Source organism: Anomaloglossus baeobatrachus, chromosome 1 (assembly GCF_048569485.1).
Source record: "Anomaloglossus baeobatrachus isolate aAnoBae1 chromosome 1, aAnoBae1.hap1, whole genome shotgun sequence".
Lineage (NCBI taxonomy): Eukaryota > Metazoa > Chordata > Amphibia > Anura > Aromobatidae > Anomaloglossus > Anomaloglossus baeobatrachus.
In genome coordinates, this window is record NC_134353.1 from 279358984 (window position 1) to 279382431 (window position 23448).

The 23448-nt window shown below is 45.7% G+C and overlaps 1 protein-coding gene across 1 annotated transcript in view; it reads left to right on the forward strand.

The window, feature by feature from the left end:
• Nucleotides 1–23448, forward strand: part of ARHGEF38 (Rho guanine nucleotide exchange factor 38) — a 169830-nt gene that overhangs the window by 144033 nt on the left and 2349 nt on the right. The window contains exons 11-12 of the mRNA XM_075336792.1: nt 8124–8264; nt 11208–11406. Coding sequence (XP_075192907.1) covers nt 8124–8264; nt 11208–11406 — 340 coding nt within the window. The remainder of the gene's footprint in view (nt 1–8123; nt 8265–11207; nt 11407–23448) is intronic.

The window sequence follows — 23448 nt, forward strand, 5'->3', positions numbered from 1 at the left end:
TTTACTGGAGCTCAGCAGAATATTAACACAGCATCCAATGATGGGGGTCCTTCCTGCCCCGATGGGAGTTTGGCTTCTCTGCTGTATGGTTGTAGTGTATTCATCCTCTGCTACAATTTACCTACCTGGGAATACGTATCTTGCTATCCTTGGATTTCCAAGACAACAATAATCCGGATTTGTAATTTCTTCTGGCAAGCAGGTGACTGGAATCCTGAAGGAAGACTCTATAGTTGTTCTAGAAGTTTCGCGACTCACACGTGCCACTGAGCTCCCAGGCAAATGTCACTGCCCCTTATAAAAAGGCTGCAGTCTCTCAGTATTGTCACCGACCTTGAAGTCACCGATGACCTAGGGACTGATACCCTGATAAGTGTAGCTGGCCCCTCCAGAGGTTTCCAGAAATCGCCCAAGGAAAGGACCTCTCCTCAGTACACTCCTCACTTCACCTCACAAGTCTACTAACTGCTCCTGACTGAAATTTACCTCACAACTACGCTCCCCCCTTTCTCCTTTTAGGGCTCATCACTCAAGAGTTGGTTTTCTCTCAAGTGACAGCCTCACTAAAGGCCACGTCACACTAAGCAACATCGCTAGCAACATCGTTGCTGAGGCACGACTTGCTAGCGATGTTGCTGTGTGTGTGACATCCAGCAACAACCTGGCCCCTGCTGTGAGGTCGCTGGTTGTTGCTGAATGTCCTGGACCATTTTTTAGTTGTTGCTCTCCCGCTGTGAAGCACACATCGCTGTGTGTGACAGCGAGAGAGCAACAACTGAATGTGCAGGGAGCCAGTTTCTGCGGACGCTGGTAACCAATGTAAATATCGGGTAACCAAAAAGCCCTTTCCTGGGTTACCCGATATTTACCTTTGTTACCAGCGTCCGCCGCTCTCAGCTCTCAGTGCCGGCTCCCTGCTCCCTGCACACATAGCCAGACTACATATCGGGTAATTAACCCGATGTGTACTCTGGCTAGGAGTGCAGGGAGCCAGCGCTAAGCGGTGTGTGCTGGTAACCAAGGTAAATATCGGGTTGGTTACCCGATATTTACCTTAGTTACCTAGCACAGCGTCGCTTCCACGCGTCGCTGCTGGCTGGGGGCTGGTCACTGGTTGCTGGTGAGATCTGCCTGTGTGACAGCTCACCAGCAACTTGTGTAGCGACGCTCCAGCGATCCCTGCCAGGTCAGGTTGCTGGTGGGATCACTGGAGTGTCGCTTAGTGTGACGGTACCTTAAGGGAGTGTATGTAAATGTGTGTTTTGTTGTGAGCAGCAGATAGCCAAATTCTTATTAAGGCTTACAATACATTTTATACAGGTGGCAATATACATGTAGTTATCTGTGGCGACTAGGCACAGGATGCCACATTTTCAAAAATAGAAATGTACAGTAAATAGTTTATTTGTTTCAGTTAACAAAAGTGAATGAACAAAAGAGAATTCTAAATCACATCAGTATTTGCTATGACCACCCTTTGTCTTGAATACTGTATCAATTTTTCTGGGTACACTTCCACAAAGTCAGGAATTTTGTAGGATTATAGTCAGGTGAATAAGTAACCACCTAAACAGATTATAATGATCATTTTCATACGTAGCTTGAAACTCAGTCATGAACTAAAACAGAAACACCTATGTATGAGGCTTAAAACTGGGCAAGGAGGAACAGCGAAGTTTTGGAAGACAGTTTTGTGTCATATGCCATACACCATGGAAAGACTGAGCAACAAGAAACAAGGTAGTTATACTGCATTATCATGATTTCTCCCAGGCAAAGATTTCAAAGCAGACTGGGATTTCAACATGTGCTGTTCAATCTCTTTTCAAAAGCACCAAGAAATGGGCAAGGTTGAGAACTGTAAATGCAGTGCTTAGCCAAGGAAATTTAATGCAACAGATGAAAGACATATCTTGCTTATTTACCTTTATAATTAGAAGATTCCAGCTCTAGCAGTGCCATCAGCTCAGAACTGGCATCAAACAGTGGGACTCCATTACACCCATCTACAATTCAGAGAATTCTAACCAGAAACATTCTTGACAGAAGAATTGCGGCCAAAAAGCCATAACGTCAACATGGAAACAAGGGCAAAAGGCTTACCTATGCATGAAAACATAGGAACTGAGGTTCCAAAAATTGCTGTAGATGTTGCAGCATAAATTTGGAGCCAAATACAGCCAATGTCATTAAGAACTATCTTTCGAGTAAGGGGTACTTCACACACAGCGAGATCGCTACTGAGATCGCTGCTGAGTCACGTTTTTTGTGACCTCATTAGCGATCTCGCTGTGTGTGACACTGAGCAGCGATCTGGCCCCTGCTGTGAGATCGCTGCTCGTTACACACAGCCCTGGTTCGTTTTTTTATTGTTGCTCTCCCGCTGTTAAGCACACATCGCTGTGTGTGACAGCGAGAGAGCAACAATCCTGAATGTAAAGGGAGCAGGAGCCGGCGTCTGACAGCCTGCGGTAAGCTGTAACCAAGGTAAACATCGGGTAACCAAGGTGGTTACCCGATATTTACCTTCGTTACCAGCCTCTGCAGCTCTCACGCTGCCAGTGCCGGCTCCTGCTCCCTGCACACGCTAAGGTACCATACCCGATGTTTACCTAAGTTACCAGTGTCCGCAGCTTCCAGACGCCGGCTCCGTGCAAGCGCAGCGTCGCTTGCACGTCGCTGCTGGCTGGGGGCTGGTCACTGGTCACGGGTGAGATCTGCCTGTTTGACAGCTCACCAGCGACCATGTAGCGATGCAGCAGCGATCCTGACCAGGTCAGATCGCTGGTCGGATCGCTGCTACATCGCTAAAGTGTGAAGGTACCCTAAGGAAGAACAAAGAGTCCTAGAAATGATGATATGGCCCTCACATATTCCTGATCATTGAATCTATCTGGGATTACATAAAGAGGCAGAAGGATTTGCACAAGCCTACATCCACAGAAGATCTCCAAGATGAAGAACAACCTCCCTGCCATGTTTCTTCAAAAACTGTGTGTAAGTGTACCAAGAATTGATACTTAGGGAAAGAATGGTCACAATAAATATTAATCTGATTTAGATTTCTCTTTTGTTCCTTAACTTTGCATTTTGACCTTAAGGTGTCACTGCTGCTTTAGCCCTTCATGAAGAAGAATATACCGTACGTCCATTGACACACTGGGACTGAAACTGATTGTGTCATTTTTTTCCACATCTGCCTAAACTCTTGCATAGTACTGTATTTTCTAGATATGCAGTCTGCGCAGGACCTAAAGCTGGCCATACACATTATATAGCTGTCGATTGAGCTATCTCTTCTGATTCCCTTTAATTATTCTCTAAAGGAGACGCACTGCCAGGCTCCTTTGTAAGGAGCTTATCTCCAGCTTCCCAATATTTATAGCCTCCAATGTAATCTGTAAGGGAACATCCAGGAGCTCCCATACACATCAGATGGTTGGCTGTTCTGCCGACTTTTAGATAATGTGTATGGCATTAAGCAGATCCCTTTAAAGGAACAAGTTCTAAAAATATGATTCTACGCCATCACTGTAGGGTCCCAAAATGTCAGATTAGAAACGACTTTACACACGCCGGTATTGGTGATTCTTACGTCTAAGCCTTGCAAGTAAATTTCCAGTGATAATAGAGAGAAAGCAATATGGAAAGCCAGCATGTGTTTCTCATCTCCAGCGTGTTGGCCATCTCATACACATTTCAGTATGTTCACATCTGCTGGGTTCCAGGCTTGGATTAACTCCCTGCATCCCAGAGAACCTGGGCTGGGAATGATAATTAGCACAACAATGCCTTCTGTGGCTTTGTATTAGCAAGGGAGATAAACAATAGGATGCAAGGGGTATCAGCAGTCACATGGGTCTTAGGATACTGATAAGCCACAAAAAGAAGCAGCTTATCTGTGTTGCCTCAAGCTTATCAGCTTCCAGTTTATATCCTGCTCAATCCCCACAGAGCTGAGCTGAATTCCAAACACCTCTGTATCCACACAGCCACAGCCAATCACCTTGCTCATATATCTTCTGTCCGTGTAGCGTGAATCCTTTTATTTTACTTGACATTTATTCATAGCAGATCATCATCCCAGAAACGAAAATCAGTTTCTGGAGACAGACTTGAAGCTGCTTGCAGACTATGTTTCTGGGGCTATATGTGTGTGCATAATACGTCTAGAGCTAGAAGGGCATGCAAAATGCTACAAAAGGCACTGGTTAAAAGGTAGCACAGATGGTCTGAAGACGAGGCGGGCAGCTCACTTGCCAACTCCCAAGGTGTCACATTTTTTATAATTTTACTTCTGTATTACACTGAAAGAGCTATTTAAGGCCCCCTTCACACGCACGTGCCTCCGGTACGTGCTAGGTCCGTGCCCGCATGTACCGGAGTCACAGGCACACATAAACCAATTAAAATCAATGGGTTTATGTGCACGCACGTGTGCAGCCATTGGCCCGTGCCTCCGTGTGGAGCAGACGTGAGCCCGTGTGCTCCACACGGATGCATGTCCGTTTTTCTCTGGCAGCACGGATGTCACACGGCCCGCACACGTACCATATGGATGTAGTGTGGATGCGGTCCCGAATGACACGCGCCGGAGAAACACACTTATCAGAGATAAAAATAACAAATCTTTACTCACCTTCTCCTGCCCTCCTGTCTCTGCCGCTGCTGTCACTCGCTGCCGACCGCCGCTCATTATGCTCATTTAATATTCACTTCACTGCGGCCGGAAGCAGCAGCAGCTGGGAGTTGGCAGGACCGGAGACCGAAGATCAGCACCACAGACAGCGACGCCAGGGACAGGTGAGTTGAAAGTTCTCATTCTCCGTGTGTTATCACGGATAACACACGGAGAACACACGTGTGCCATAAACACGCACCTTTGACACGTCTGTGAAACACGTGTATGATTTTCACGTGTGCCATGGTCAGTCTTTACAGCGTTTTTGACGCAGCATGTTTCAGCTGCGTAAAACGGTGTGATGTACAGTACAAGCGCAGTGGATTTTGAGAAATCTCATGCCTACTGTGCTTGTTTTTCTCACAGCAAAAACTGAACTGAGGTCCAGCTTTCCAAGCCACAGCATGTCATTGTTAGCTGCGGAGTCGCAAGCATCCTCCACAGAGAAAACAGAAGAGAGACACCGCAAGTACCCGAGCCCAGATCGTTGGCACGAGCAGCTGCGGTCTCTTGCGGAGCAGACTCGTGGCCCCTGAGGTTAAAAGAACATTGTCTTCTAGTAGTGATGAGCGAGCACTTTCATACTTGGGTGCTTGGTACTCGTAACAAGCAGTCAGATACTCGGATAGGCGTGACTCAAGTACCCAAGTATAATGGAACCTCCTGAATTGTAAAGCACTGCAGGATATGTTGGCGCTACACAATTAAAGATTTTTTATTATTATTATTATTATTATTATTATTATGGAAGTCAATGGGAAACTCAAGCATTTTTCAGGAAAATCTTCCAGAAAAATCCTCAAGTTACCCATTGACTTTCATTATACTCAGTACGCGCTTCCGAGCGTCTGATTGCTCGTTACGAATAATGAGAACCCAAGCACGGTAGTGCTTGCTCATCACTATCTCCTACTTGTTTCCTCTGTCTGAGGTTAATTTAATGGTAATGCTTCATACTTAGTTACTACTTGAAAGATATGTCAGATCCCCCCAAAAATTGTATAAGTGAGTTTTAGGGAGTTGGTTCTATATTTTGGTGATGTGTGACGTGAACAATGTGTGAATGGGGACAAGTAACTGGGTCATTTCAATAGGTAAATCAGCCCCCTTCTCTGCCATTGTTGATGTAAAAACAGAAAAGTGGGCTGGCTCAGCTATTAAAGGGAATATGTCACTTCATACATGCTGCCCAATCATGGGCAGTATGAATCAGAGCTTGACTATACGATTGCAGTCAGGTATGTTTTTCTCTGAAATGCTCCAGTGGTAAAGGCGCCCATGTATATATAAGGCTAATTTTATTTGAACCTGATGATTTTGGTTAGATTGCCAAACGTTAATGTGTATGGGGGCTTAAGTCAACATAATGTTGTAGGAGTAAAGAATTCGGCTCACTGGATCCAGTCGATCCTTTCGTTCTCTGGGACATAAGCTGCCATCAGAGCCGTCAGGAACTGGCTATCTTATAGTTAACACAGAAACACTCAGTCGAGCCAAGTGTTCCTGTTTATGAGGGACTCGGGGGTTAGCTATCAGATGAACAATTTAATTTAATCTGCTCAATATGGACTTTTCAAGAGATTGTCCTGGTGCTGTGGGATGGATGGGGGCACAGCCTAAAATATGCTGTAAATCGTGATGCCAATTGGAGACACATATTGTGACATGGGACAATCCTATTAACACGAGACAGATGAGAAATATAACGTATAACTACTTATAAAAAACCTGACAACTCACAATATATACAGGCCCTATTTATGTTTAGAAAGGTGATACAATGAGACCTCCAAGACCATTGTTCCTGGGTAAACTACAGTCTCAAACGTAGGAACCTGTAAGCACAGAGTGTCTGGCGCATTAAACCAAAACCAACAAGTAAATCTAAAAGTAACTGAAAACATTGCAGTATGCTTTTCACAACATCATGTACCCTCTTCAGTCTTCTCTAATGCCTTCCTCTGGGTGTCCTCCTCTCAGGCCCACAGCATTCCCCGAGGTGTCCTCATCTCAGGGCCATCACATTCTCCTGGGTGTCCTTTCAGGCTCCCAGCATTCCCCTGGGTGTCTTCCTATCAGGTCCACAGTATTTCCCTGGATGTCATTTCAGGCCCACAGCATTACCCTAAGTGTCATCCTGTCAGGTCCACAGCATTCACCTGGGTGTCCTTTTCTCAGGCCCACAGCATTCCCCTGGGTGTCCTCTTCTCAAGCCCACAGCATTCTCCTGGGTGTCCTCTTAGGCCCACAGCATTCCCCTGGGTATCCTCCAGTAAGGCCCATAGCATTCCCCTAGGTGTGCTCCTATCAGGTGCACAGCATTCCCCTATGTGTCCTCCTTTCACGCTCAGCATTCACCTGGATGTCCTCCTCTCAGGCTCACAGTATTCCCCTGAGTATACTCCTATCAGGCCCACAGCATTTCCTAGGTATCGTAATCTCAGGGCCACAACATTCTCCTGGGTTTCCTCTCAGGGCCATAAATTTCCCCTGGGTATCCCCCACTCAGGGCCACAGCATTCGCCTAGGTGTCCTCCTCTCAGGCCCACAGCATTCCCCTGTGAGTCTTCTCAGGGCCACAGCATTCCCCTGGGTGTCTTCCTCTCGGGCCCCCAGCATTTTCCTAGGTATTCTCATCTTAGGGCAATGCCATTCTCCTGGGGGTCCTCTCAGGCCCCCAGCATTCCCCTGGGTGTCCTCCTCTCAGGCCTGCAGCAGTCCCCTGGGTGTCCTCTTCTCAGGCCCACACAGGTGCACAGCATTCCCCTGGGTGTCCTCCTTTCTGGCCCACAGCATTCCCCTGGGTGTCCCCTTCTCAGGCCCACAGCATTCCCCTGCGTGTCCCCTTCTCAGGCCCACAGCATTCCTTTGGTTGTCCTCCTTGCAGGCCCTCAGCATTACCCTGGGTATCCACCTCTCAGGCGCACAGCATTCCCCTGAGTGTCCTCCTCTCAGGCGCACAGCATTCCCCTGAGTGTCCTCCTCTCAGGCCCACAGCATTCCCCTGCATTAATCCTAGGCCCACAGCACTGTGTGAGTCTAGTGTATGTACTGTATGTATTAACATATCTTTCATATAAATACCATGAATGTTTTAATCAGGGTTGCCTATAGAGAGTCCAACTGTGCCTATAAGTAAATAATGTTTCTCACTTTTAATTTGCACTGTTGTGTTACAGCAAGTGTTCTGGATCATAGTATAGCAATGTAAATGTATATAACATTTGCTTGTACTGTTACTGATTTTTCCTTTTTATATAATCTATGTTTGGTTTCATGGTTCTGTGGAACTACAAGTGTTTTTTGGAAGTTCTGTGCGGAAAGAAATTAGTGTAATATTACTTATCTTGGTTATCAGATTCTGAATTTAAAGAACATTGCTGTACTACATTATCACAGAAGTATTTGCACACACACACTCATATTTTGTATTTCCTGACAGTTTCTTATTGCCAATGTGAATGAAGTTCAGCACCGAATCATGGATGAGCTTCAGAATCTAAACTTTATGAAGGAAAATAACAATGCCACTTTCATTGAGAGAAAGCTGAGCTTTGAGAGGAAGAAAACATTATCTCCACTGGTAAGTGGTACTGGTGATATCAAATGACTTGGCTAGTTTCAATCCCAGGGTATATATGTGGGTGCATACTTCGTCTTCATGGAGGGCTAAGGCAGCAGTGACACCTAAAGGTCAGAAGTAAGTATTACTATTAAATTCTCTTAAATTTCTGCTCTCCATTGACGAGTAAGTAAAGAAAATTGCAAAGTCATACCATTAACGGTTTCCCATCTAATTGTATTGTGATCAGTCATTTGAATGGTTGTCCGGCATATACTGTGAAAAATCTACAGCCATTTAATGTGGCTCTTAGGCCCCCGTCACACATAGCGAGATCGCTAGCGAGATCGCTGAAACGTCACAGGTTTTGTGTCGTATCAGCGACCTGGCCAGCGATATCGTGGTGCGTGACAAGCAGCAGCGAGCAGGCCCCTGCTGCGAGGTTGCTGGTCAGGACCATTTTTTGCTCGTTGGTCTCCCGCTGTGCAGGACACATCGGCATGTTTGACGGCGGGAGACCAACGAGCGCCAGTTCTGAGTGTGCAGGGAGCCGTCGTTACACGGGTCGCTGGTGGCTGATGGTTGGTCGCTGTTCGCTGTGGAGATCTACCTGATTGACAGCTCAACAGCGACCATGTAGCGATATTCAAGCGATCCCTGCCAGGTCGGATCGCTGGTGGGATCGCTGGTATGTTGCTATGTGTAACGGGACATCCTATCCTTAGCAGACAGTCTGTCTCACATTACCCAGGACTTAGCTGTCAGCTACTTAGACAACCCCTGCTCTTTGCCTGTGTTTTTCCTAAGTAAAATAATAACAACTATACTCCAGTGCTGTTCCAGAGATTTCAGCTCTGGCTCTCCTGGGGATACCTGAATCCAATCAGCGGCTGCTTCACTCTCTAATCCTCCAGACGTAATTGAAATCAGGAGTAAGTTAGAGTTGCGGCTTCCCTCGCTTCCTCTGGATATCTAATTTGTCTGATGGAGGGGAGAGTGAATCAGTTGCTGATTGGCTGCAAGGTGTGACATAACAATATCTCGCGAGCCCTAGGAGAGCCAGTGCTCGCACCACTGAATGGGTGCATCCACCAGAGGTTGAGTATAAGGCCTCTTTCACGCATCAGTTTTTAGCCATCAGTCATAATCCGTTTTGTTATGGATACGTCGGATACGTTGCAGATTGTGAATAAACTGATGCGACGGATCCCTGTAAAAAACAGATCCGTCTTATTTAATTTTCTTCACTCCAAAGGTTATTTGCTGAGAGAGAGAGAGAGAGAGAGAGAGATCCGTCGCTGTCCATTTTTTGACACACACAAAAAACATTACTATTTTCTGTCATACTTTTCGACGGATCCGTCGTATGACGGATGAAACGTGTGGCCATCCGTCGCAATCCGTCACTAATACAAGTCAATGAGAAAAAAGGATCCAGCGACGGATTGTGACTGATGGCAAAAAACTGATGTGTGAAAGGGGCCTTAGTGTTATAATTTTACTGGGAGGAAACATAGGGATTGAAAATAGGTCGTCTGACCTTGAAAGCATTGTCCCAGAAGGACCTTACAATAGTTCATCTAGTCAAAAAGACTGACAGCACTCCCAAACTGCAATATGGACAGGTGCATAACTGAACATGACATAAAATGACAAAAAAGAGACAGTTGCACTCTGAAATGCTAACGCATGAAAACCATGAATGTAAGAATATAGATATAATAATAATAATATTTATTCATATATACAGCGCTATTAATTCCACAGCGCTTTACATACATTGGCAACACTGTTTCCATTGGGGCTCACAATATAAATTATTACTGCTTAAGCAAATCTAAGAAAAACTTGAGATATTTAGCATACTAAAATGGCCATTTTTATTTTTGCCCAGTAGCCACATCAAGGCATACATCGTATACTTGGTACCTACTCTGAACTGAAGCTTCTCTCTGGGTTTAAAAACCTCCTGGTATTGGGCAAGTAGGAGCCTGCTATAGAGAATAAAATCACCTGTGAGGGAGGGGTGCATGGTCAAAAGGCATCACCCCCATTAATCTAGATAAAAAGACTAACGGCACTCCCAAAACTGCAATGTGAACAGGTGCATAATGGAACATGACATAAAAAGACTAAAAAAGAGACAGTTGCACTCTGAAATGCTAAAGCATGAAAACCATGAATGTAAGAATATAGATATGCATTACTGCTAAAAGGGATCTAAGAAAAAATGAGATATTTAACATACAAAAATGGCCATCTAGTGTTCTGGAGGACTCAATGTGTCTAGGTATTACATGATCTTAGGGGAAAGCTTTTCTCCTTGCGGAGACTGATAATAGGTGGCACTAGAGTTCATCTACTTCCTCCCTGAAGAGACAATTTGCATAGGTATTACATGGTCATTCAATTTGTATTTACCCCTTATAATTCCACACATTCCCTGTGGTGGCCACTGTAGGACAAATTTGCAGTCATATCTAGCTTTCTTCAATAATAGATGATCTCTAGAGGTTTCAGCGGGTATTCGTCAGTGGGTCCCTATTTAGAAATGATAGCTCTACCCCTTTAAAGGTTGGCACTAAAGTGAGAGCCTTTTTTCCCCCGCTGTAACATACGAATACATATTGGTACAATAAACTACAGAGTCACCTGATTTATCAATCATTTTGTTACGTAGACTGTCTCGGAAGGAGGGCCGCAGTGCAGTAAAGAAGCATCTTTGTTATATGGGGTTGTGAATTTTGCCTAATTAGATCATTTAAATAAAAGGAATATATTCCATTTTTCATAAAATGTCAGGATACACCAATAATGTCACACATGGTCATCGACCTCTGGTCATGGAACAGTTAACCCTACTTTAAACTTTCAGCCAGAATACATCTGTATAAATTGACAATTTGCATTAGCAATTTTTCCAAACGCTTTAGTCAATAATTTCCCTGTTTGTTTTCCATTAAGCCTGAACTACCTCGACAGACCGAGAGCCATAGGTGCAAGCTCTTGTCTACCTATGGTGCGGAGAAAATTTACCAAGCAAAGCGCAAGTGCAACGCTTCCCAGGAACTTGATATAGATCTGTATGAGGGGGAGCTGGTGGCTATTGTGGAGTACAAGGACCCTTTAGGAAGTACTAGCAGGTGGTTTGTGGACACGGGAAGTAAGTACAGCACTCAATCAAATATTGACTTTGTTTTGTCTGACCACTCTCTCCGCACAGTAGTTTCCTTCTTACAAAGCAACTAGAAAGTTGCTTTATTGTTATGACTTTAAAGGCTATCATCTCGGCCTCAATCAAGAGGCCATGTCTCTAGCATGTAGCGTTTCCACCCTATCAATAAAATGCCGGGACCAAGGGCTGAGTACTGAATGGTCACTGTGTTTTATTCCCTCACATTCGCAGTGTTGGCACCAATCTGTGCTGATCTAATTGTAAAGGAAAAAAAAGATGCATTTATGTGATATACTAAGCACATCTGGATGAACCAATGATGCCACAACAGACATATTCCCCCGTCAGCGGCTCAGGAGCCCCCTGCATGTACACTACTGGGCAAAAGTATTAGGCAGGAGTGCAAAGTAAGAATGTCAATAATACAAGTGTTAGTAGCATTTTGGTAATTGATAAAAACAAACAAAAGAGGAATCTAAATCAAGTCATATTTGGCGTGACCGCCCTCTGCCTTCAAAACAACATCACGTCTTCTCAATATACTCATTTTTTGAAGGATATAACATCTTAACTGGTTAAAGAAATTGATAAGAAGAGGGAAGCTCCTCACCTGAACTGTTTGTGTGAGACACAACCACTGATGAACAGAAAAACGGCTGCTACAGATCCACGGGTGAAAACACCAGAAAATGCTGAATGGTGTGTAATGTGGTCTCTGTACTACCGTGAAAAAGCAGGCATGATACGTCCAATGGGTTTATTAGAACCATAATCTAATTTATAATTTTGTCCTGATGAAGAGGCGCATATTGCCTTGAAACGCATAGATAATAATCCGTACAGTATTCTAATAATCCCGTTGAACTCATCACGCTTGTTTTTTCATGGCAGCATGGCGGAACCACATTGCATTCCATGCAACACATTTTTTTTTAAAGAACTCGGCAGGGAGGTTGTTCCAGACATGTTGGACAACTAACCACAGATCTTTTGTGGAGGTACAGTTGTAGAAGTCTTTCTGTCTTTCTTTTTCTTTATCTTTCTTTCTCTTTTTCTTTCTTTCTTTCTCTTTTTCTTTCTTTCTTTCTTTCTCTTTTTCTTTCTCTCTCTTTTTCTTTCTTTCTCTTTTTCTTTCTTTCTTTCTTTTTCTTTCTTTCCCAAAAAAGTCTTGATGATATTGACATCATAGATCTCTATCATCACTTCCAGGACTCCATGTTCTTCTTTATGCTGAAGAAGGTTTTTATTGTCATTGTCTGTATGTTTAATACTTCTCCATCATGCAATACTATCAGGGAGGCATCTGATTGGCTACAAATGTATTCTGTGGCAGAACAACAATCCCAGACAAACAACGAATATCATTAATAACAATTTTTATTATAAAGAAGAACAAGGAGTCTTGCAGATAATAATATCGGCTCACTGTCACATAGTAGGGGAAGTTTCCTGATTAGGGGAAGTTTGGGATACATCACAACACATAACAAAGCCAGGAGTACACCTGAGACGCTATAATAACGGTGAGCCTTCGTGTTAGTGAGGAGGAAGATGGTACACTTGCTGCTTTCACCTGCAGCTCTATAATGCACCCCCAGCCAGTCTTTATACAGGTTCCACACCTGTCACCGCACAGGATACCCAAGACCCTGGCAGACCCTGTAACAACCTTGGCTAGTCAGCTGGCAGGTGAGGAATACTAGCCCCACTGCTGCACTAATACAACACCAGGGATAGGAAAGACAATCAGGGGATAACAACAAAAGATAAGGTCCAACTCCCGACGGCAGTCAGAACCAACACTGCAGCCTACACAGCTACTAACGATAAGGGTTTCACTAGCTCCTTCCACCTCAAGGCCTAGCTTCCAAATGGATGAGAATAACCGGCACCCTCTACTGAGAGAAGAGGGTATATATAGGGACTGGGAGTGGTCCCAAACCGGAACCATCTTAGGAGAGGTAATGTGAATGCTGCTGGCATGGAGAAACTGACATTAACCCTTAGCTCACCAAAGGAAAGGAAACTACATTTATTATGGAGTCTTACATGGCCATGAAAGATTCTAAGCCAGAACCTGTCACTAGTATCATACTACAGAGAGACGGCCATGACAACCACAGGGAGCTCTGACCTGAACATCATCAGATCTGTCTTGGATTGCATGAAGACACAGAAGGATTTATACAAGCCTACATGCACAGAAGAGCTGTGGTTAGTTCTCCAAGAAGTTTGGAACAACCTCCCTGCCGAGTTCCTTCAAAAACGTGCAAGTGTACCTAAAATTGTTAGTTTTTTAAATGCAAAGGGTGGTCACACCAAATGTTAAATTGATTTAGTTGTCTCTCTTTTGCATTTTGTTAATTGATCAAAATAAAGTATGAGCACTATTTTTTTAAAACATTCTTACTTGGCAGCAATTTTTCCATACTAAAACTTTTTTTTAGTTCTGCAGTTTCGCAGCCTTCTTTGGCAGTAAGCAGCATTGTGCCATAGCAGTGCCAGAGATGTCGTAATTAGTGATGAGCGAGTACTAAAAAGCTCGGGTGCTCGAAGCTCGGGCCGAGCCTCCCAAGATACTCGTGTACTCGGCCCGAGCAACGAGCCCAATGTTATCCTATGGGAGACCCGAGTATTTTTGTGAAATGACCCCCCGGCAGCATGGAGAAACCCTAAAAATGTCACAAAAGTCTCAGAAGAGTGCTCAAATGACATGGCAACAGCATGGGGAAGACCCCTTGAAGCATTTATCACTCAAAAGTCACAGCTGTGAACAATTTTGTCCGCGTTTCACGCCATTTTTACGGACTCACCAGAAAACCTTCCAAAATGACCCCAAAATGATTTTTCATGGCAGAAATGTTAAGGGCACATACCCTATAGTGAGATAGAGCTGGTGTATGTTACTTTTTGAGATTAATACATGAAAGATTTTACGTGAAAACATTGTGTGGCACTCCGATGTCCCTGAGAAGAGACGTACATGAAGGCCTCTTGAGTCTAATGTGCCCATTTTGAGGAAGTGAGTCTTTGTAGTATTTTCCTTTGCCAGGGCAGTCCAAAATTGTGAGGTTCACCAATGCCCCTGCATACAGACGTGCATGATGGCCTGTAAACCTGAAGTGCCCATTGTAAGGAAGTGGGTCTATTTCAGTATAGCCCTTTGCCAGGGCAGCCAAAAATTGGGAGGCTCCACATTGTCCCTGGATAGAGACGTGCATGATGGCCTGTAAACCTGAAGTGCCCATTGTAAGGAAGTGGGTCTATTTCAGTATAGCCCTTTGCCAGGGCAGCCACAAATTGGGAGGCTCCACATTGTCCCTGGATAGAGACGTGCATGATGGCCTGTAAACCTGAAGTGCCCATTGTAAGGAAGTGGGTCTATTTCAGTATAGCCCTTTGCCAGGGCAGCCACAAATTGGGAGGCTCCACATTGTCCCTGGATAGAGACGTGCATGATGGCCTGTAAACCTGAAGTGCCCATTGTAAGGAAGTGGGTCTATTTCAGTATAGCCCTTTGCCAGGGCAGCCAAAAATTGGGAGGCTCCACATTGTCCCTGGATAGAGACGTGCATGATGGCCTGTAAACCTGAAGTGCCCATTGTAAGGAAGTGGGTCTATTTCAGTATAGCCCTTTGCCAGGGCAGCCAAAAATTGGGAGGCTCCACATTGTCCCTGGATAGAGACGTGCATGATGGCCTGTAAACCTGAAGTGCCCATTGTAAGGAAGTGGGTCTATTTCAGTATAGCCCTTTGCCAGGGCAGCCAAAAATTGGGAAGCTCCACATTGTCCCTGGATAGAGACGTGCATGATGGCCTGTAAACCTGAAGTGCCCATTGTAAGGAAGTGGGTCTATTTCAGTATAGCCCTTTGCCAGGGCAGCCAAAAATTGGGAGGCTCCACATTGTCCCTGGATAGAGACGTGCATGATGGCCTGTAAACCTGAAGTGCCCATTGTAAGGAAGTGGGTCTATTTCAGTATAGCCCTTTGCCAGGGCAGCCAAAAATTGGGAGGCTCCACATTGTCCCTGGATAGAGACGTGCATGATGGCCTGTAAACCTGAAGTGCCCATTGTAAGGAAGTGGGTCTATTTCAGTATAGCCCTTTGCCAGGGCAGCCACAAATTGGGAGGCTCCACATTGTCCCTGGATAGAGACGTGCATGATGGCCTGTAAACCTGAAGTGCCCATTGTAAGGAAGTGGGTCTATTTCAGTATAGCCCTTTGCCAGGGCAGCCAAAAATTGGGAGGCTCCACATTGTCCCTGGATAGAGACGTGCATGATGGCCTGTAAACCTGAAGTGCCCATTGTAAGGAAGTGGGTCTATTTCAGTATAGCCCTTTGCCAGGGCAGCCAAAAATTGGGAGGCTCCACATTGTCCCTGGATAGAGACATGCATGATGGCCTGTAAACCTGAAGTGCCCATTGTAAGGAAGTGGGTCTATTTTAGTATAGCCCTTTGCCAGGGCAGCCAAAAATTGGGAGGCTCCACGTTGTCCCTGGGTAGAGACGTGCATGAGGGCCTCAAAACATTAAGTGTCCATTTTAAGGAAGTGGGTGTATTATAGTATAGCCCTTAGGCAGGGCAGCCAAAAATTGGGAGGCTCCACGTTGTCCCTGGGTAGAGACGTGCATGAGGGCCTCAAAACATTAAGTGTCCATTTTAAGGAAGTGGGTGTATTATAGTATAGCCCTTAGGCAGGGCAGCCAAAAATTGGGAGGCTCCACGTTGTCCCTGGGTAGAGACGTGCATGAGGGCCTCAAAACATTAAGTGTCCATTTTAAGGAAGTGGGTGTATTATAGTATAGCCCTTAGGCAGGGCAGCCAAAAATTGGGAGGCTCCACGTTGTCCCTGGGTAGAGACGTGCATGAGGGCCTCAAAACATTAAGTGTCCATTTTAAGGAAGTGGGTGTATTATAGTATAGCCCTTAGGCAGGGCAGCCAAAAATTGGGAGGCTCCACGTTGTCCCTGGGTAGAGACGTGCATGAGGGCCTCAAAACATTAAGTGTCCATTTTAAGGAAGTGGGTGTATTATAGTATAGCCCTTAGGCAGGGCAGCCAAAAATTGGGAGGCTCCACGTTGTCCCTGGGTAGAGACGTGCATGAGGGCCTCAAAACATTGTTCCCATTGCAAAGGAGCGGGTCTCCTGTCGTTGTAATGTCCATTCTGCAAAGAATGGGCGAAAAAATTTACCACTGGGGGTATACCTGAAACAAAGGCCTAAGTATTGCAATTTGTAACGGTCATCATCATGGTGGCGCATGAGGAGAAGGAGGAGGAGTCCAGCGATTATCCAAAGTCCAGAAGTGTGTACCCATGGGTGAGTGGAGGTACATGGCAAACTTTAAATTCCGCTCTCATTTGCTGGTGGTGTGGTGAAGTCTGGCCCAATCCAACCCTTGTTCATCTTGATCAGAGTCAGCCTGTCAGCATTTTCAGTTGACAGGCGGGTGCGTTTATCTGTAATGATTCCACCTGCGGCACTAAAAACACGCTCTGACAAAACGCTAGCAGCAGGGCAGGCCAGGACTTCCAAGGCGTAGAGAGCCAATTCATGCCACGTGTCCAGCTTGGATACCCAATAATTGTAAGGCACAGAGGAATGTCGGAGTACTGTTGTTCGATCTGCAAGGTACTCCTTCAGCATCTGGGCAAACTTAGGATTTCTTGTGGCACTACCCCGCACCTCAGGGGCTGTGGTACGTGAGGGGCTGAGAAAACTGTCCCACATCTTAAAGACTGTTCCCCTACCTCTGGCGGATTGGACTTGTGCCTCTCTCGGCTGTACGCCTCGGTTGTCCACTGATTCATGACCTATGCCGCTAGCGTTTTGTGAGGGGAATGCTTTGCCTACTTCCGTGAGTATGGCCTTCCGAAACTGCTGCATTTTGGTTGACCTCTCCTCCACGGGAATAAGAGACAAAAAGTTCTCCTTGTAGCGTGGGTCTAACAGTGTTACCAACCAGTAATGATTGTCGGCCAAAATGTTCTTAACGCGAGGGTCACGAGACAGGCAGCTTACCATAAAGTCAGCCATGTGCGCCAGACTCTTAACAGCCAGGACTTCAGTAGCCTGACCAACAAGATGACTGAACATGCTGTCCTCCTCCTCCTCCTCCTCCTCCTCCTCCTCCTCCTCCTCATCTACCCTGTCCTCTGGCCAGCCACGCTGAACCGAGGATATGACTGGTGTGCATGTCATATCCTCAATTTGGCCGGAGAGTTGCTCCATGTCTTCATCCTCCTCCTCGTCATAGTCCTCCACTGCACGTTGTGATGAGACGAGGCTGGGCTGTGTGTTATCACCCACACCCACTACTGTTTCTTGCTGCAACTCATCGCTCTCCGCCTGCAATGCATCATGTTTGTTTTTCAGCAGAGACCGTTTTAGAAGGCAGAGTAGCGGTATGGTGACGCTAATAATGGCGTCATCACCACTCACCATCTTGGTGGAGTCCTCAAAGTTTTGGAGGATGGTACATAGGTCTGACATCCATCTCCACTCCTCAGGTGTTATGTGTGGAGTTTGACCCATTTCCCGACGGCTTAGGTGATGCAGGTACTCAACAACTGCCCTCTTCTGCTCACATATCCTGACCAACATGTGCAGAGTTGAATTCCAACGCGTGGGGACATCACACACCAGTCTGTGAGCCGGAAGATGCAAACGGCGCTGAAAGCCGGCAAGGCCGGCTGAAGCAGTAGGTGACTTTCGAAAATGTGCAGACAGGCGGCGAACTTTTACCAGTAGATCAGACAGCTCTGGGTATGACTTTATAAACCGCTGAACCACGAGGTTGAGCACATGGGCCACGCATGGAACATGTGTCAGCTGGCCTCGCCTCAAAGCCGCCACCAGGTTCCGGCCATTGTCACACACGACCTTTCCTGGCTTTAGGTTCAGAGGTGTGAGCCAGTGATCTGCCTGCTGTTTCAGAGCTGTCCACAGCTCTTCTGCATTGTGGGGTTTGTCACCTATGCAGATTAGCTTCAGCACAGCCTGTTGCCGCTTCGCCGAGGCAGTGCTGCAGTGCTTCCAGCTTGTGACTGGTGTGGAGGGCACAGTGGATGAGGATGCGCAGGAGGAGGAGGAGGCTGAAGAGCATGACATTCCGGAGCTGTAGAGTGTGGGTGAAACACTGACTGAGGTAGGGCCTGCAAACCTTGGTGTGGGAAGGACGTGTTCCGTCCCTCGCTCAGACTGGGTCCCAGCTTCCACAATATTAACCCAGTGTGCCGTCAACGAGATGTAGCGGCCTTGCCCACAAGCACTTGTCCACGTGTCTGTGGTTAGGTGGACCTTGGGTGAAACAGCGTTGTTCAGGGCACGTGTGATGTTTTGTGACACGTGGTTATGCAACGCGGGGACGGCACACCGGGAGAAATAGTGGCGGCTGGGGACCGAGTAACGTGGGACAGCTGCCGCCATCAGGTCACGGAATGCTTCAGTCTCCACCAGCCTAAAAGGCAACATTTCCAGCGCAAGCAGTCGCGAAATGTTAGCATTTAGAACTGTGGCATGTGGGGTGTTGGCAGTGTATTTGCGCCTGCGTTCAAAGGTTTGCTGAATGGATAACTGAACGCTGCGCTGGGACAAGGACGTGCTTGATGATGGTGTTCTTTCTGCGTAGGCAACTGCAGGTGCAGGAGTGGAGGAGGCTTGTTCGCAGGCAGCATGGACAGAGGATTGGCTCGCATGCACAACCAGCGAAGACGTAGCAGTGACATCAGCAAGCACTGCTCCTCGACTCTGTTGTACTTCCCACAAAGTCGGGTGCTTGGCTGACATGTGCCTGATCATGCTGGTGGTGGTCAGGCTGCTAGTTTTGGTACCCCTGCTGATGCTGGCACGGCAGGTGTTGCAAATGGCCTTTTTTGAATCATCTGGATCCAACTTAAAAAACTGCCAGACTCGGGAAGACCTAACATTTGTACAGGCACCTTGTGTCGTCGTGTTGTTCCGGGGAACGGTTGCCTGACTTCTGCCTGGGGCCACCACCCTGCTTCTTACTGCCTGTTGTGATGCTACGCCTCCCTCCCCCTGTGCACTGCTGTCCTCGCTCTGCATATCCTCCTGCCAGGTTGGGTCAGTTACTGGATCATCCACCACGTCGTCTTCCTCTTCCGCACCCTGCTCCTCCTCCTGACTTGCTGACAATTGTGTCTCATCATCGTCCACCACTTGTTGAGACACGTTGCCAACTTCGTGAGAACGTGGCTGCTCAAATATTTGGCCATCTGTACAGACGATCTCCTCATGACCCACTTCAATATGAGCTGGCGAGAGGCCAGAATGTGTGAATGGAAACGTGAACAGCTCTTCCGAGTGTCCAAGTGTGGGATCATTAATGTCCGAGGAGGACGTGTACTCAGCCTGGTGGTAGGAAGGAGGATCAGGTTCAGAAATGTGCGGTGCAGTATCACGGCTACTGACACTTGACCGTGTGGAAGACAGAGTGTTTGTGGTGGTGCCAATCTGACTGGAAGCATTATCTGCTATCCAACTAACAACCTGTTGACACTGGTCTTGGTTCAAGAGCGGTGTACTGCTGCAGTCCCCAAGAATTTGGGACAGGACGTGCGAGCGACTAGATGTGGCCCTTTGTTGTGGCGAAATTAGAGCTTGCCCACGACCTCGGCCTCTGCCTGCACCACCATCACGTCCACTTCCTTGTTCCTTGCCAATGCCCTTGCGCATTTTGCAATGCTGTGCACTGCTGACGTGTATATTCACTACTTGTGCGTTATATCAAAGTGTGTGGAAATTGCACACAAGTGCACCTGTACGCTGCCACCAACAGGCACACACGTGCGGTTTTAAAAACCAAGCACGGACGCAATAATAACCTAACAGGTTTTTTTGGGGAGCGACAATTACAGACAAGTCAGACACTATCTGGACTGTTTTACACTGTGTACACCAGCCCCAGATATGATGAAGGCTGGTATACGGTCACCACTACCCTGCCTGCCTGCCTGCCTGTATACTGGTACAATAGTCCTGACAAGGACTCTTTTGGTCACTAGCCTGTATTCAGACCTGGCTATACCCTGCCTGTATATAGCAACAGTAGTCCTGAGAAGGACTCTGCTACTGTACTCCGACCTGGCTATACCCTGCCTGCCTGTATACAACTAGAATAGTCCTGAGAAGGACTTTTGGTCACACTGTTTGCAGCCCTGCAACTGAAAAAGCTATAAAGGGCCGCAAAGCTTTCCCTGAATCAGCGACACTCTCCCTACACTGAATGTCTGAATAGCTGTGAGCAGAGCACAGCGCGCCGGCCGATATAAAGGCTCGGTCACGCTGTGCAGGCCGGCCAATCACTGCAATTCCACAACTAACAGGGCTGTGGCATTGCAGTGGTCTGCCAGCCAATCCCTGCATGAGGGCTGGCTCTCAAAAGAGCGCCAACATGCAGAAATGAAGACCACGAGTACAGCACGAGTATCGCGAGATTACTCGGTCCCCGCCGAGCAGCCCGAGTACAGCGATACTCGTGCGAGTACCGAGTAGTGACAAGCATGCTCGCTCATCACTAGTCGTAATACTACTGAAACTTGCCACAAGGTCAATAACATTTTGCTGAAATATTTAAGCAATTGCAGCAGAATAAGTAATAAAAACCCCTCATTACTCAACTGTTAAATCTCCACCACTCCATCATTAGGCTTAATCACCGGGCACAATGGTGATGCCATTAAATACGTCTTAAGGCTAGTGATTTGGTTAAGAGTTTTTGTGTATATATATGACGTTGTTGCTGAAAACGAAAAAAGGGAAAGTATGAGTATCCATGTCGGAGGAGCAAATGCTCTAACATGAATAAATGTGGTAAAGTGTTTTATTTCATTGCAAGTTCTTAAAAAAAAAATTATCTTGTGGAATTCATTGACTTCCTTTGCAACAAATATTTGAAAGTGGTTCATGTGGTTCATGAATTTTGTACAAAATAAAAAATGATCTTTATGTTTTTAATCTTCTTTTGAGATGTTTTAGAGTAAAATGTTTTGCTAAAATGTTGCAAAATTTGAGTAAAAATTCCCTACACACATAAAATTACTTCAAAGGGCACTAAAGTGTGTTTACTCAATTTTTTTAAATTTTTTTTTCCAAAATATCGCAATTGATGAATCAGACGAAATCATCTAGTAACCCCAAAAAACACCTATAATGACAAGCAATGAAAAAAAATTGGGGGGACACACATAAAACAGACCTTAAAAAAAGGCGTAAAGATTAACACGAAAAAGAAAACAAGTGAAAAGTGCCAAAATTAGGCACAAAAAGACGCAATGCAATGAATCAGGCCCCTACTGTAGTTATTGGTAGATGTGAAAAACGCCCATGCCTACGAAGAGTTTTTCATCTCACACATTCCTTTTTAAAACAGATTTATAGAAAAACATGCCCGCTGCAATGGATCAAAACACACTAATGGCTTCTGACGTCAAATAAAACCACTATTGACAGTCAATACCATCATACCATGCAATGCCTAAATACTGAAGGGGTTAATGGTAAAGTAGAAACTTTCAACGGAAAACTAGTGCACTTATTACAGAAGTTTACTTTGATCCATGGCACAAACAGCACTTACTTGCAAGTATGAACAGAGAAAAAAAATATGAATAGTCCAACCATACAGATAAAATGTCACTTTTATTTCAGTGGCTTCTTAAAAAACCCTCACTGAATTAAAGCACCACTCCAGCATTTTTTTTTTAGTTGCCCCAATGGAGTGGCGCTTTAAGGCCACTCCTTTAGACTTGCGATGATCACGTTCCACTTGATATTACCACAGACTAGTGCAATCCAATAAAACATTCCAGTGTAAATATATGAAGCAATGTCCATCTGGCATGAGATAAGAATCACAGCATGCTGCATTTGGCAGCGAGTCTTGGATCACATGCACCCATACAAGTCTATGGGTGCAAGTGAAACATCGAACTGCACTCAGATGTCATCAGAGTGTAGTGCAGCATATGCAGAAACAGGCAGCGGACAAAAAGCAGAAAGTAGTCCCGACCTCTATCTCCATAGCTGTGATCTGATAGCAAGATAGAGTCGCATGACACTCGGCTCACGCTCGCAGCAGAGACTGAGCTGGGGGTCATTAGCATATCGCATCTAATGCTCTCGCATTGGAAGCGATACGCAAGTTGAGCTGAAGCCTAAATCTAAATGTCCTGCCTCCTATACACTTCTTCTGGCGGCTTCATCTTCTGTAGATTGATCTCCTGTGATTTGTGACTTGTCAGCAGCTCTAGTGTTTGCTGGAGCACGCTGGTGTTCACAACTCAACACATCTCTGAGAGCCTCGTTCTGGTCCTCATAGAGTTGCATTGAGACTTTGTGACATGACTTCTGATTTCTAGCCAGTCAGAAGTTGTTGTTCCAAGATGGTGCTGCTGGAAAGGAGTGGCATCGGTAAAAGGTGAAGCCGGCGGAAAGTAAGCATATGACAGGGGACAGGGGACTTTAAAGTGCCTCTTCAGCACTGTGAAAAAAAAACACTTGAGTGGTGCTTTAAAAGGAATCTATGAATAGATTCATGCTGCCTGAATCACGGGCAGCATGAATCAAAGTCTGATTGCAGTCAGGTATGTTTTACTGTGAAATACTTCTGTTTTTTTTTTAGAAAAAACATAGTTTGAAAAGCCTGGGTATCATAGAGAGAAAATTGAATTGTCCAGCCTGGTCCCCATCCGGCTTCTCAACACAACCACTTTAGTCGATTGATGAGAAACTGGCTGGTGACATCATCAGGCTAGCCACGTCTCTCCCTCTAGTCTTCGGCTAGCTTTGCAAATTGTGTTTTCTCTGAAATGTCAGCGTTTAACAAACCTGGTAGCAATAGCACATCCAGGCTCTGATTCATGCTGCCCATGGTTCAGGCACCATTAATCTAATAACAGGTTTCCCTTTAATCAACAAATTTTGGACACATACGTGTCTTAATCATGGTAAAGGAGATTTTTTTTCTTCAACATTTGTTATATGTATCACATTTTCTGATG